The sequence below is a fragment of the Dromiciops gliroides genome, chromosome 5 (genome assembly GCF_019393635.1).
Source record: "Dromiciops gliroides isolate mDroGli1 chromosome 5, mDroGli1.pri, whole genome shotgun sequence".
Taxonomy (NCBI): domain Eukaryota; kingdom Metazoa; phylum Chordata; class Mammalia; order Microbiotheria; family Microbiotheriidae; genus Dromiciops; species Dromiciops gliroides.
In genome coordinates, this window is record NC_057865.1 from 224035316 (window position 1) to 224051238 (window position 15923).

Sequence of the window (15923 nt, forward strand, 5' to 3'; positions counted from 1 at the left end):
CCAACAAGTGCTGTGGCTTTTCTATAATGAAATCTGGTATCTGTATCTCAGATATTCTTCTTCTGAACTGCATGGCCATTGACTTCTCCCCTTTGATACAAGTGTGTTCAAGGTTAGAGCTTCATGAATACATTTCAGGGTTACCAGGAGCCTTCTCTTTTACTATGTGCTGCACATTTCTTGAGCTTCCTCCACTGTAGTTATTTCCTTTGAATGAAAGCTTTCTTGCTTCAAATGAAAGCAACCCTCAGACAGCTGATGCATGAAGGGGCAATTTTTCAAGCCTGAGTGTAAGTTACTGAGAGGAAGCACATACAGTTGGAAGAAGAAAAAAGGGTAATGCTTCCCAAAGAAGAAATAATTGTTAAGGTGGCACAGTGGGCCCTAGGTGTCCGAGGAGGGAGTTTGTCAGGAAGACAAACTCAAAGACAAGTTTCTACTAAGCCACAATTCTGGCTCAAGCAGTCTATGTGGAATCTTTCCTACAAAACCTAAAGAGAAGAGAAATTGCTTCTCTAATAGTCATGTATCCAAGAAACCAGGGTCAGGGTCCCATGGCTGTGGTGGTATCTGCAACACTGTGAAGTGGCCATTCTGGGATACAGAATCCTCACTTCTCAAGACCCAGGAGGAATTCTCCTTCAGGGTCTCTGTGCAATATCTTCTACAGCAACCAAGAAAAATCCATTCCTACAACTAATTGGGTTCTACTAAGGAAGCCAAATGCAGGGGAGTAAGGAAGAAAATTGAATGCAGATGGGAAACTTTTGTGTGGCTGCTAAATAGAATTAACTAGTGATTAGTGAGAAACAATTGTGACCAGATCCTTTAACCTTAGAATCACAAGCAAAGAGTGAGCAGACAGAGATGGCACCTACAAAAATGCAAAGTACTGATGGTAAAAGGTGATGCTTGACCATGGCTACTTCTCATTGCAATGCTCCACTGTGACGGAGAAAATTATCTGTTCCCATCTGAAATGAAGCTAGAATATACAATTATCAGAACAAAGATGCCAAAATACAGGAGAAATCCCATCAAGAATGTTGTCACAACACACAAGATGCCACCTCTAAGTAGGAACAGAGAGAATTCTAGGTTTTACTCTCCAACATCCAGAGCCTTTGCAGAAATAAACCCACCCTAGCCTCCCTGTACTCCCAAACTAAAGGCACAAAGATTGACATTCTTCTGTGACTGTTCCTGTCTCTGAGCATGGCCTCCATCATTGTATATAAATTTTTTAACACACTATTACCTTAAAAGCTAGGAAAAAGAACAGTCGAGGAGAAATGTCAATTAGCCAATATTCCCCACTCAGGTCAATCTTCTACAGAAGCAAATTAGATAGCAGAATCCGTGTTGTAGTTATAAGCATACTGCATCCCCTTCCAAAAACTCCAATGCCACTTCCAAATAATATATCCCCTTTTAAAAGGGAAAGTGTTCTTTAGAAGAGGCCATTATCAGCTATTCCTTACTTACTGTGGATTCCTTTATTAGGTCTTCTGTTAATTCATTGCAGAAAGAAATCATTAAATAGGGAATCCAGTGACAGGATATGGTGGAGGGTCTGGGGGGGGGGGGTAGGGAAAAACATCAGAAGACAGGGGAAAGCATTAGGAGCCAGTTTGGAGAGTGGAGAGAAATCCCCTGAAAACCTTAATGGCATTCTTTTCTTAGTGGAATTTTTCTTAAAGTAAATGTTCTCCTCTGTTCTTTGAAAGGTTTCACAGATAAAAAGACCAGAGGATATCCAAGAAGGACAGAAGAGGGCAGCTGATGGGCTAAGGTAATAGAGTTCAGTCATATCCAATTCTTTGGGACCCAGTGGATGATATTGTCAATGGGGTTTGCTTATAAAAGAAACTGAAAGGATTTGTCATTTCCTTCCCTAATGGATTCCCCAGGATATTTTGTCAAGCAAAAAGAGGTTAAGTGACTTGTCCAGGGTCACACAGCTAGGATGTATTTAAATCTGAATTTGAACTTAGCTTTTCTTGATTCCAGGCCCAGCTCTCTATCCACTGAGCCACCAACTGCCTAAAAAACTAGGTGGGGAAATGGCCCTGAAATTCAGAAGACCTGAGTTCAAATCTCGCCTCAGCCACTAGCTGTGTGACCCTGGGCAAGTCACTTAACCCCAATTGCCTTAAACATCTGGGACCATCTCCAGTCATCCTGATATATACTTGCCACTGGACCCAGATGGCTCTGGAGGGGAGAATAAGGTTGGTGACTTTGCACAGCCCTCCCTCCAATGCAATTCACTACAAGTCATGACATCACCCCAATGTCATGGTCCTCTTCAAGAAAGCACAAACCAAAACAACCAAAAACAATAAGCTGCCTGTAAGATAAGAGAAAAGCATGCTACAAACTGATTTACAATCGTAATATGGCAACTAGAAATGAGGCAAAAAAGAGTAGGGTCTGGGATGAGAGTTTGTAGCTGTGGATGGAGACGAAATGGTCTTACAACTATCCAGGGAAAAGCAATTTTCTTCACTCCCATTACTCATTGGAACAAAGGTGGCAAGCAAACCACCTAAAGGGTTGTGGAGGCCTCTTGCATCTAATTGGGAGTGGCAAAATGCCTTTTGAGCAGAGGCTTACCTAGAATGAATGGGCTCAGGGCAAATGGGCTTGCGCACCTCAATGTCATCATCCGGGATGGGGATAGAGGGATCAGGTGTGCTCCCTCCATGGTTGTGGGCGCTACCTCTCTAGGAGATTGTGCTTCCTCCCTGCACAATTACTGGCCTCCACATCACCTCTTCCAGCAACATGTGGAGCAACTGCCCCCATCACTGGATCTTATTTATATCCCTCCCCCTTCTCCTAAGTTTTCTTCCCTCCAACCCCACTGACCTAACTCCCAGAGAGTTCATGATCTAACCTTTTATAGGAACACTTCCCCCTCCCTTCACATTAGCACCTGAGGTAAGACTGCCCCCTGCTCCACCAACGCCCTTTCCTATAACAAATTTGCACCAGACACCATAATGGTTCTGCTTCCCGTTATGGACCCAGAAGAATGATTTCCTCTGAGTGTGCTTGTTAGTCTGGGACTGTAAGGTGGTGTCTTGATGAAATGCTTTTTATGAAAACATGTGGCCAGAAAGAGCGGAATGGAACTATGAGATCAGTGCTCATAGGTATTAGATGTGGCAGCAATGAGCATGGATGCAGGATAGGGCATGGTAGGCTCGGTCAAGTGGAGGTGGCTTCATGCAAAGTTTCCTGATGGGCTTCAGCTCCTTTAGCTACATGTCCCTAAAGGATCTTGGAATGTGGAGAGAATGGCTGCTTGGGCTTGTGGGCACTGATGCTTGACATTAACACTTCAAGCTCAACATTGATTGCTGCTCTAAGTCCAACCCCTGATTTCTCCTTCCATCACCCCACCTCCCCTGCAACAATTTCAATAATGCCTTGGTTTTAATAGATCAACCCTGAACAGATAAGATGTCTGTGATGCAGCCCTCAGCTCCCTGAGTGCACCCTTTCTGTTCTGAGCTTTGTCACTTTAAGAAAAGATAGAGCCTGCTCAAGGACCTGATGCATGTAAAGGATGTATGGTCTGGTTGTACATAAGCTGGTTTTATCACAGAGAAAAGAGCCTGGAGGTGGTGTGAAATTGAAGAAAAGAAATTGAGCTTTTAGAGAAGATGCAGAAGATGTATCCTACTGGGAGCCTCAGAATTTTTTCTCTTAGCTGCCATGTTACCGTGGAACTGCTGAGTTAAATCCAAAGAGTGTAGACTATGCAATTTCCTCTGTTGGTTAAACCGGGGAAACAGTTCACAAGAATTGAAGATTAGCAATGAACATTTAAAATGCTATAAAATATTAAATAAAAGAAACTCAATGAAAACAGCTCCTTAAAACTCTGACATTGCGGGGAAGCTAGGTGGCACAGTGGATAAAGCACTGGCCCTGGATTCAGGAGGACCTGAGTTCAAATCCAGCCTCAGACACTTGACACTTACTAGCTGTGTGACCCTGGGCAAGTCACTTAACCCTCATTGACCCACAAAAAACAAAACAAAACCTCTGATGTTTTACCTCACAGCTCATATATGTACAAAAGTCTAAAATAGATGAAACTACACATTGAAGGGGACCTGGGAAAATAAGCATCCTAATATACTATTGCTAATGGTAAGGATTCATCAAAATGATTGATAAAACAATTTGAAATTTTCTGAGAAAAGTCCCAAAACTATTCAGTCTTTAAGCCAGTGATCTCATGACTGAATATATATCCTGAGTATATATCCAAAGGAGAACAAAGACAGAAAGAGGGACCATATATATGCCAAGAGCTCAATTGTTCTTTCTGTGGTAGGAACAACATGGATATGGATTGAGTGCCTGACAGTCAGGAAATGGCTGAAAACTTTGTCGCATATGAATATAAGTGTATTTGGCATACAATTACCATAGATAGCCACTGTGTTGGTTTTGCTTAACTTTTTTTTTCTAGGTTACAAAGGGATTGAGTGAATTACATGCATCTGGAAATGATTATAGTTGGAAAACAAAAGGAATCAACACAACCTTTTTAGATAATACAAATTCAAGTTGATTTCTAAGGAATGGGGCAGAAGCAAGGAACTGAGGGAAATAGATTGATTGAGGACAAAAGTCTTTACAAAAATGCTGTGCTCATTAGCTGATAAACAGCTCAAGTACACTGAGGATAACAGAATGTTGGCATGACTTTTTTTAGTCGGCAAAAGAAAAAAGGGCCCTAGAGTTACTTCTGAGTTTTATATCCAAATTGCATTGCTGACTTATTTTACAATGCCTGTTCTCATTCTGATCTCTCTCTCTGTCTCTGTCTCTGTCTCTGTCTCTCTCTCTCTCTCTGTCTCTGTCTCTCTCTGTCTCTCTCTCTCTCTTTCTCTCTCCCTCCCTCCCTCCTTCCCTACTTCTTCCCTCCCTCCCTCTCTCCTCTCTCATACAGATGCATTGAAAGACAGAGGACAGAAATGAGAAACCATACAGAGATAACATTATTCATTCTCCGGGGACTAACAGATGACCCAAAACTGCAGGTTCTGCTTTTTATCTTTCTGTTTCTGACCTACATACTGAGTGTAACTGGGAACTTGACCATCATCACTCTCACGTTGGTGGATCCCCACCTTAAAACCCCCATGTACTTTTTCCTTAGGAACTTTTCCTTCTTAGAATTGTCATTCACAACTGTCTGTATTCCCAGATTCCTATACAATATGGCAACTGGGGACTATACTGTGACTTATAATGCATGCTTTACTCAGTTATTTTTTGGTATCCTCCTTGGGGCCTCAGAGTTTTTCCTCTTGGCTGTCATGTCTTATGACCGCTATGTAGCCATCTGCAAACCTCTGCACTATGCAACTATCATAAACAACAGGGTCTGTAACCAGCTCCTCCTGGGTTGTTGGCTGTCTGGATTGATAATAATCGTTCCACCACTTGGTCTGAGTCTTGAGCTAGAATTCTGTGATTCCAATATCATTGACCATTTTGTCTGTGATGCATCACCACTGCTGGAGATCACATGCTCTGACACACAGTTCTTAGAAAGAATGATTTTGGCCTCTGCTGTTTTGACACTCATTATCACCTTAGTGCTGGTGGTTCTGTCTTATGCCTACATTGTCAAGACTATTCTGAGATTCCCCTCAGCTGAGCAGAGGAAAAAAGCCTTCTCCACTTGTAGCTCCCACATGATTGTTGTCTCCATGACTTATGGCACCTGCATCTTCATCTATATCAAACCTTCTCCAAAAGAAGGGGTGGCTTTGAACAAGGTGGTGTCAGTGCTTGCAACGTCAGTGGCCCCAGTGATGAACCCCTTCATTTATACCCTGAGGAATAAACAAGTGATACAAGCTTTTAGGGACACATTCAAAAAGATTGTATTAATTTCAAAAGTATAAGAGACAATTGACCTTCAGGTATAATTAGTAAAAGAAAACCTAATTAGTACTGAACTCTGTTCTAGGTCCTTCGACCCAATTTTATTCTCTTACTGAAGCCCCCTTAACCACAGATTCAAATCTCACAATTCCTTTTCTCTCCTATCCAGAAATCCTCATTGACTGAGGCTTTCCCCTCCCCATTCCATCCCTCTTTCTAAGGATTTCACTTGCTTTCAACCACCTCACTCACCACTTCATTTCTATAAAATCCAATGAATATTTTATTTAGAACCAACTATGTATGACACTTATTATCAAAGAATTTTCTGGCCTCCTAATAGTCAATATGCATTTATTAAGTGCCTGGTACCAGGCACTGTGCTAAGCACAAATATATGGCTATGAAAAAGGAAATACAATCCCTCTGCCACCAGAAGTTAAAAGCTTATTAACGGGGCAGCTAGGTGGCACAGTAAGCACCGGCCCTGGATTCAGGAGTACCTGAGTTCAAATCTGGTCTCCAACACTTGACACTTACAAGCTGTGTGACCCTTGGCAAGTCACTTAACCCCAACTGCTTCACAAAAAAAAAAAAAAAAAAGCTTATTGAGAAGGCAACACACAAAAGAAATGTGAAAAGTGGGAGGGAGAGGAAAGGTACCCTACAGGAGGGCATAGTAGAGAAATCGATCAGAGAAATCCCAAAGTAGTACAGTCAGGTGAGAAATGAGAGAATGTTTGACCTCAGCTCTCTCCTTAACTGGAGGTTTGGAGTTCATGGCTCTACCCCCCAATCAGAGGTAGAGGGGAGTGATGAGGGAAGACTACCAAAGTTGACAAGATCCTACTGGATGATTAAGTATTCCCAATAATGAGCTTCCTGGGGCATGGTGGAAATTTCAGTGAGAGAATACTCAAAGTAGTGCAACCAAGTGAGAAATCAATTTTGCCTGTTTATCTGTTATAAAACACAAAAACCTAAATACTGAGACCTCCTTTCTAAACACTGAAATGAGCCCTCTGTAAATTGTCATATGGGGCTTTGGGCTGCAGGAGTATTTTGTTAGTAATTTTCCCCAAAAAGAGCTTTTTTGCATCTGGCAGCATGTAAAGGAAAAAAAAGATTTTTTTTCTGTAACAATTTTCCCTTTTCTTGAGTTAAGTAATAATAAAAAATGTTATTAATGACATTCACATGTATTGTTTTTCTAATCAGACTTTTGGATATATTAACAAGTATTTTCAAGCCTTTAAGTAGTCTATTATATGTTTTTCCCATTAAGACAATGATTTGAGAACAAAGTTGACTAGATTCTTGGCATTACATATATGAAGTACTGTCAGACATCAATACAGCCTACAAAGTGGGGTCCTCTGAACAGGTCATCACATTCAAAAGGGGAAAATATTTTATTTCTACTTTTCTTTCCATTCTTTCTCATTAAATGCCATTGTTTTAAACTAATCATTTCTTTTATCTCGCTAATAAAGTTAACCATATTGTGGGAGGTGGGTGGAAGGAGGCTCATAAGCTATTATGAGCTATATTTTCGAGTGAGGGTATACTGTATATAGCACCTGGAGGTACACCTCCAATTTACAAAATGGGTCCCAAGACAAGGCTATATTAGATTTGAGGTACTTTCTAGGTTTGCATCCACTGAAAACCATAATTCCCTAGCTGCCGCCAATATATTTAGCTTTATTATTTGACCAGAGAAAACAAGTAGGTCAAATCAAAAATATCTAACAAGATTACTTATTAATAAAAGTAGTAATAAAATATTCTTCACATAAAACTGATAATATGGGAAAGGAGATTGAGAAACACTTCATATAACTAAGAAGTGAACAGGAGAGAAAACCTAGGGGAAGGAGTATTTCTAGGAGGAAATAGTCAACAATGTCAAATATTGAAATGATGTTAAAAAAAGAAAGGGTGAGGATGAGATAAGGCCAATAGTTTTAGTAATGTTAAAATCATTCAGAGAGTTTCCATTCAGATGGTCAATGGGTAAATGACACAGAAACCCAGCTCTTCCATTTTTTCTCCAGCAATAACAAAGGAGCACCAGTTTAAACAATTAAGAAATCCAAAGAAAATCCTGAGTAAGATTATTCATCCCATCCAGAACTCGAAAAAAAAAAAAGACAAATTATAGGCAATGGAAATAAAGTCCTGTCAAAGAAACAATAGAAACAAAAAGTAAATGAACTGGAAACCTGAAGTACCACTACATGGGAAGCCCCAGGGAATACAGAAACCATCAAGAGCCCTAATAGTGGAAACCATAGCAGCAGAGTGGTGGAAACAACAGTCCCCTTAATAGGTAAGATCCAGTGAGGAATGAAAGATCACACAGTCCCCTCATCAGGGAAGACCTATGGCTCCCAGTTCAATGACTAGGGAAACCCCAAAGGGGACAGAAGATGCAGCATACCAGTTAAGGAAGTGCCAGTTGTGAGGAGAAATCCACCCAGCACCATAATCAAGGCAACCTTGGACAGAAGAACAATGTACTTTTCTGTCAAAGAAGACTCAAGGGAGACAAAGACCATTCCGGATCAGAGAACCCTCAGAACCAAGTCCTTAGGATGTCTTAATCAAGAAATCCTCACTCAATATGAACAGAAGACTACCCAGTGCCCAGAATCAGAGATAACAAATTGCAGAGCCATTAAATGAGAATATTGGAGTTTGACAGTCATTTGTGAATGCACATGTGGAAGGAAGTGTAAGCCAGGATCAAGAACAGAGAAAATCAAGATCAATACCAAACATAATTTCACCATACCTTGCAAAATACATCTTGACTGGATTTCATTTAGAAAGGGAATGAAGAATTGGTTCAATATTAGGAAAATTATAAATATACTATACCATATTGATAATAAGAATAATAAAAATCAAAAGATTGCTGTAATAGATGCAGAAAATGTTATCAAAATACAGAACCCATTTCTACATTAAAAATATTAAAATTTATAGAAATAAATTGAACATTTATTAATATAGAACATAGTATTTATCTAAAACAAGAGGCTATATTGGAATAACATTATATGACTTTCCAATAAGATTGAATATAAAGCAAAGTTACCCATTATCATTACTATTATTTGATTTAGTTTTAGGTATTCTAGCTACAGAGATATAAGAAAAATAAATTGAAGGAATAATCATAGAAAAAGTAGAAAGAAAATTGACACATTTTGCAGATGTGCAGTGCTAGAAATTCAAGTTCAAAGTCATTAAAACAAACAACTTCAACAAAGTAGGAAAACATAAAAATGAACTCACAAATTCATCAGTTTTTCTGTACATTAACAATGAAATGCAGCATGAAGAAATAGAAAGAGAAATTCTATTCAAAATAACTACAAAATGTATAAAATATTTGAGAGTCCACCCACCAAAAGACAAAAGGACTATGTGAATACATCTACAAAATATTTTTCACAAAAATAAACATCAAAATAATTAGAGAGACATTAATAGCTGATGGTTGGGTCATACCAATAAATGATATTTCCAAAGTTAATTTACTTATTTAGTTGCATAACAATCAAGCTATGCAAGGATTACTTTATAAACCTAAAAACAATAATAATTACAAAATTAGCCTGGATAACCAAAAAGTCAAAGTCTCAAGGAAAATAAGGGGAAAAGTGGGAAAGAGGCATAGCAATAATGATTTCAAACTATAATTCAAGGAAGTAAGAATCAAAACTACTTGGTACTGGCTAAAAATTAGAAAAACTGATCAGTAGAATAGATTAGTTCTATAATATACAAATGCAAATCAGGAGAGTATCATAGTCTTTGATAAGTACAATTACTAGAATGACCCATTTATTCCACAGAAACTGCTGGGGATGGGGAGCACAGGATAAAAAGCAGTCTGACAGAAATTAGATTTAGACTAAGATATCACACCATACGGGCAACTAGGTGGCACAGTGGATAAAGGACTGGGCCTGGATTCAGGAGGACCTCAGTTCAAATTTGGCCTCAGACACTTGACACTTACTAGCTGTGTCACCCTAGGCAAGTCACTTAACCCCCACTGCTTCACCCAAAAAAATTATATCACACCATGTATCACAATAAGCTCCAAATTCAAACATGACCTAAATATTTTTTAAATCATTATATATATATACACATGTGTGTGTGTATATACATATATAAACACAGAAACTATGGATAAGGGAAGAGTTCATGAGCAAACAAGGTATAGAGAAAATTGAAGAGATAAAAATGGTCCAATTTGATTACTTAAAAATTGAAAGACTTCTTCATCATGAACTTAAATTAAAAAAGAAAGAATTAAAGAATTAATCAGGGTGAAAAAAACTTTCTAGCAGGTTTTTTTGATAAATGTCTGATAACTAAGATATATAAGAAACTGGTACAAATACAGTAGAACAAGAACACCACCACCCCAATAGAAAAAAAATTATCAAAGGATATAAAAAGGTAATTCTCAAAGGAATAAATCCAAGGTATCAATAACCATGTTAATAATGTTCTAAGTCATTAAAAATGAGAAGTTGAAAATTAAAAGTTATGAGTTTTTACCTATTAAATTAGAAAAGATAACAAAAAAGGGGAAATGGCAATCATTTGAGGGACTATAGAAATTGTTGGAACACAGTAGTGCTCTTTTTATGCTTCTATGAATTGTTGTATGCTATAACAAAATTAAGAATTGTATCCAAAATGTCACAAAACTTTAACTCAACAATACTTCCAATTATACCAGCACCTTTATGTTGTAGCAAATAATAGAAAACCAAGGGCAACAATTGGTAAAGGCTGAACAAATTATGGTAAATAAATGTAATGGAATGTTATTGTACTATAAAAAATAACAAAAGGAATGGATTAATTTAAATGATGAGTTGTATAAATCAATAGAAAATGAAACAAGCAGATTCAGAAGAACGATTTTGTGATTAAATTATTAAAAAGAAAATCAACTTTGAAAGAAAATAACAACTATGATCAATACAATGGATCAATAAACCACTGTATAATCATCTAATTAAATATAATCATGAAGTATACTTCCCATCTCTTGTCAGAGAGTTGATGGAATATAAGTGCAAAACAGAACATTCATTAATTTTTAGAGATTTCCAATTTATGTATATATTTTGCTTTATTATTCTCATTTATCAAATAGGAGGATTGTTTTTCTTTCCAAAGTTTGGGTAAAGGGATTTGGGAAAGAGACAGACAGATAGGTAGGCAGGCAGACAGGCAGAGAAGTAGTGAGAGACAGAAACAGAGACAGATGAAGAGACAGAGATATCTAGAAACAAAGAGTGATTAAAAGAAGAGAAAGAACAAAGGATCATTTTAGCATTTTTAAACATTTACAAGTTTCATGAAGAGACAAAAGTAAATAGGACAACTTTGAAACTAATATTTTCAAAAACTTCAAGCTGTACATAATAGTCATAATTTCATGCATAATTATTTTTTCTACATTTTGTGTATGGAAATGTTCATGTTTTGTGATGTTTAATTACAGAATAGCAAAAACTAAATTTGAAAAAAATGTAAAAAGATCACTGGCAACCTTGGAGAAGTTCAGTTCTTGGTCCTTCATTCTCAAAGAGGACCCTGATATTGGGATGATGTCATGACTTGCACTGAATTGAATTTACATGTGGGAGGGCTTTGCCAAGTCACCAAGCTCACTTTCTCTTCCAGAGCCATCTGGGTTGAGTAGCAAGAGGTGTATTAGGACAACTGGAGATGGCCTCGGATGTTTTTAAGGCAATTGGGGTTAAGTGACTTGCTCAGGGTTACATAGCTAGTAAGTGTCTGAAGTGAGATTTGAACTGAGGTTCTCCCAATTTCAGGGCCAGTGCTCTATCCACTGTACTACCTAGCAGCCCCATAGAGGTTCAGTGAAGCCTAAAGCAAATGGATGGCACTGAAAAATGAATAGGGGGGGGCAGCTAGGTGGCGCAATGGATAAAGCACTGGTCTTGGATTCAGGAGTTCCTGAGCTCAAATCCGGCCTCAGACACTTGACACTTACTAGCTGTGTGTCCCTGAGCAAGTCACTTAACCCCCACTGCCCCACAAAAAAAAAAATTTTTTTTTTTAAAAAATGAATAGGGGAGGAAATATATACCAATGACCATAGATGGCTTTCTATACACCAATTATGAAAACCTATGGAAGGGAGGAAAGACATAAATAGTATTAAGGTATCAGAGGAGGAGATATTGGATAGAGAGAAATTTAAAATTAGAAAGTCATGGGATTAGGGGAGGGGCATTTGTTGAAAGGGTTAGTTCCCAAAAGAAATGGAAAAAGATAAGGTCAAAGCAAAAGTCTGACCTTGTTAAAGGGAAGGACCCTCTCTTCTTCTGGTACTAGATCAAAAGATAGATGACAAGGAAGAAGGAAGGAAGGAAGGAAGGAGGGAAGGAGGGAGGAAGAAAAAATGAAGGGAATGGGAGGGGGAAAGGGAGGAAGAGGGGGAGAGAGGAAGTAAGGAAAGAAAGAATGAACAAATATATGAAGAATAAGGGGACAAAAAAGTTGAATTAATTAATCATACATCAAGATTGTGAAATACTTCCTGAAGTCCCAGTTAAAATCCCACCTTCTACAGGACACATTTCCCTCTACTACTTAATACTAAGTGTCTTCCCTCTGATATTACCATATTACCTCCAGTTTATCTAGTCCCAGAAGAAAAGAGGGTCCTTCCCTGTAATAAGGTCAGACCTTCAACTTTTGCTTTGACCATATGTGTGTGTGTGTGTGTGTGTGTATGTATATATACACATACATACATATATACATATTGTGGATATTTATTTTGATTTGGGGACACTACCTTTAGGCTGAGATTAGAAAGCCTTAGGCCCTCAGGGTCTCTTCTGTGTGGGAGGAGCTGGTGCCCCTCCCCCTCTGCTTCAGCTGAGCCAAAAAGCCCCCTGGGCTGTACAAGACACCAGGTCAGACAGCTGGGAGAGATCCCGGGCTCCTCCAGGTGAGGCTCTGGCGTTGCCCATGCTGAGGTCCCAGGCATGCAGCAGGGGGCACGGGCCCCTGGAGCCCTGGGTATGGGATGCACGAGACACTTGAGCATCCCCATCCCCCCAGCTGGAGTCCTGGCTGGCGGATTAGCTTGGGGTCTGTGGGGGCACAAAAAGCCCCGAGATTTGAGTGGAGAGAAGAAAGATATATATAGACCTGGGAGTTAGACAGCAAGGAGAGGCCAAAGGACAAGATTAAGGAGGACTCCGGAGACTAGAGACAACAGGGGGGCTGACAAGACTGAGACTAACGGAACAGAGAAGGACACTGGAGCACCAGGAGAACAGAAGAAGAGGTCAGTGAGAGAGAAACACAGGGGTTCAGTGGTGGCAGTAAGGAGAGGACAGTTAGAAGCAGGGGGATAGACAAAGTGAAAGGGGCATGGAGTTAGAATAAAGGACCTGAGTAGTGAAAGTGGAACATACCCTAAGGTGAGAGGCAGCAAGGGCCCCTATTGTATTAAAAAAGTTCCAGGCACAAAAGGTGGGAAGGGACTGCAGGAACACAGTCATGTTGTACATTTAATTTCCCTGTATTCATAATTTTAAATTGTATCTCATAAATAAATTCTGCCTTGATTATTTAGTTAAGAGGCTTCTTAATCTTTTGCTTATCAATCTGGGAGCAGTGTGGTGCAACTTTTAAACGGCCCATATTAAGTTAATAGCAGTCGGATAGCCAGTTAGTAAAAAGTCTCCATATTAGTCCTCCAGTCAGATTAGTCCCCCCAAATTAGGCCAGTAAGTTAAAATATTTCCACATTTGAATGGCAACCGCAGCAGGACTTATGGCCCAATTATAATTTTTCTAAACATGATTTTTCATATAGTTATAATTTTTCATAAATACAATCATATAATTTTTCAAGATTAGATTAAGTAGCAAATAATATTTTTTTTACAATATATATAATAAAATTTTGTTTGTAAACAGTTGTTTGCATATTAGAATATTGGTTCCTTGAAGATGGATTTTTTTAAAGCTTGCTTTTCTTTGTCTTCCCAGTGCTTAGTGCAAAGCCTTGCACACTGGGGCTGTTTAATGAATACATGATTGCTTGACTTAAAAGTCTTGTCAATGAATTCATGATCCATATGATCATTTGTTCTTTTAAGTGATTCTCTGAGCTTTCAGCTATGCTCTCAGACATGAGATATACTGGTTGTAGGTATCCAGTCATACCACCCTCAGAGACACTAAAGCACAGGTAAAAAGATAGGTTTGGTTCTCACTTGTTGATATGAATGTATGGACCACCTGGATTTGATAGAGGTGCCTTATTATCCAAAAGTATTTTTATGAAACCCTGGATTAATAGAAGCAAAGTGTCCTTCAACTGAACCCCAAACTGAACCCAGATAGCTAGCAGATAAGTCCCTACCTGGTGACTTTTTTCCTCAGGATAGTAAGTCCCTATCTTGTGGGGACATCTGGAAATCTTCATCCTTGCCAAACTCCTTTTTGGAATCTTGTAATCTTATCATGGTGCTTCTATAATTCCTCCATACTTGTTATAACTGAAATAGTTTAAACTACTTTTCATTACATCCATTCTTTTCCAAAATATATGTAAAAACAAATTTTGACATCAATTTTTAAAAACTTTGTATTCCAACTTCACTTCCTCCCTCCCTTCTCACCCCCCAACCCCAAGAACTCAAGCAATTCAATATAAGTTATACGTGAGTAGTCATGGAAAACATCCCCACATTAGCTAATTTGTGAGAGAAAATAGTTAAAAAACAAAACTTCAGATTAAGGAATTATCAAAGAAAAAAATATGTTTCAATTTGTTTTCAGATACCATCAGTTCTTTCTCTGTAGCTGGATTGCGATTTTCATAAATCCTTCAGAGTTATATTGGATCATTGCCTTGCTGAAAATAACATGTGCTTCCCAGCAGATCATCTTACACTATTGCTGTTATTTTGTATACAGCACATTTCACTCTGCTTCAGTTCATGTAGGTCTTTCCAGGCTTTTCTCTGATAGTATACTGTTCATCATAACTTTTATAAAGTACCTTAAAGTTGACAAAGAATTTTCTTCATAATAGCCCAACAAAGTAAATACCATACATTTTGCCATTATAGTCAATCATCATAACTATTCCCCTCCATCCTATTCCCTTCCCATGATATTTACTCTATTTTCTATCTTTTTTTACCCTCTTACTCCTCAAAAGTGATTTACTTCTGACTGTCCCCTCCCCCACTCTGCACTCCCTTCTTTCACCCTTCCCTCCTTATCCTCTTCCCCTCCTACTTTCTTGTAGGGTTAAATAGATTACTTCTCCCAATTGGGTGTGAATGTTATTCCCCCCTTGAGCTCACTCTGATGAGATTAAGGTCTTTGAGCTAATTCTGTGTTCTAAATTTTTCTTCCTCCCTCCCTCCTCAACCCTCCCTATGAAATCAAGCAATTCAATATGTCATACTTGTACAGTTATTCAGAATATCTTCACCTTCCTCAAAAGTGTTTTGCTTTTTACTGCTCTCTCCCACAATCTGCCCTTCCCTCCTTCCCCTCTTCTCCCCCGTCCCCTCCCCCCCACATCTCCTTCCCCTCTTTCTTTCCTTCAGGGTGAAAATATATTATTATACCCACTTGAGTATGTATGTTATTCCCTTTTTGAGCTGATTCTGATGATACTAAGGTTCACTCACTGCCCTATTCCTTCCCCCTCTTCCCCATCCCAACATAAGCTTTTTTTCTTCTTTCCTTCATGTAACTACCTCTCCTGAGTCCACCTCCCCCCTTCCTGCTCCCCCAGTCTATTCCTCCTACCTCTCAACCCTATTTTAAAGATGTCATCATGGGTTAGCTAGGTGGCACAGTGAACAAAGCACCAGCCCTGGACCCAGGAGGCCCCTAGCCCAAATCCAGCCCCAGACTTAAGGCACCCCACCCTGTTTGCCCCATAAAGAACAAGGATA

The 15923-nt window shown here is 38.9% G+C and overlaps 1 protein-coding gene across 1 annotated transcript; it reads left to right on the forward strand.

The window, feature by feature from the left end:
* Positions 1-4982: 4982 nt before the first annotated feature.
* LOC122729216 (olfactory receptor 6C2-like) lies at positions 4983-5936 on the forward strand. The gene has a single exon (XM_043967946.1). It carries the CDS (start codon positions 4998-5000, stop codon positions 5934-5936), a length of 939 nt encoding a protein of 312 aa, XP_043823881.1. The 5' UTR covers positions 4983-4997.
* The last annotated feature ends 9987 nt before the right edge of the window (positions 5937-15923 follow it).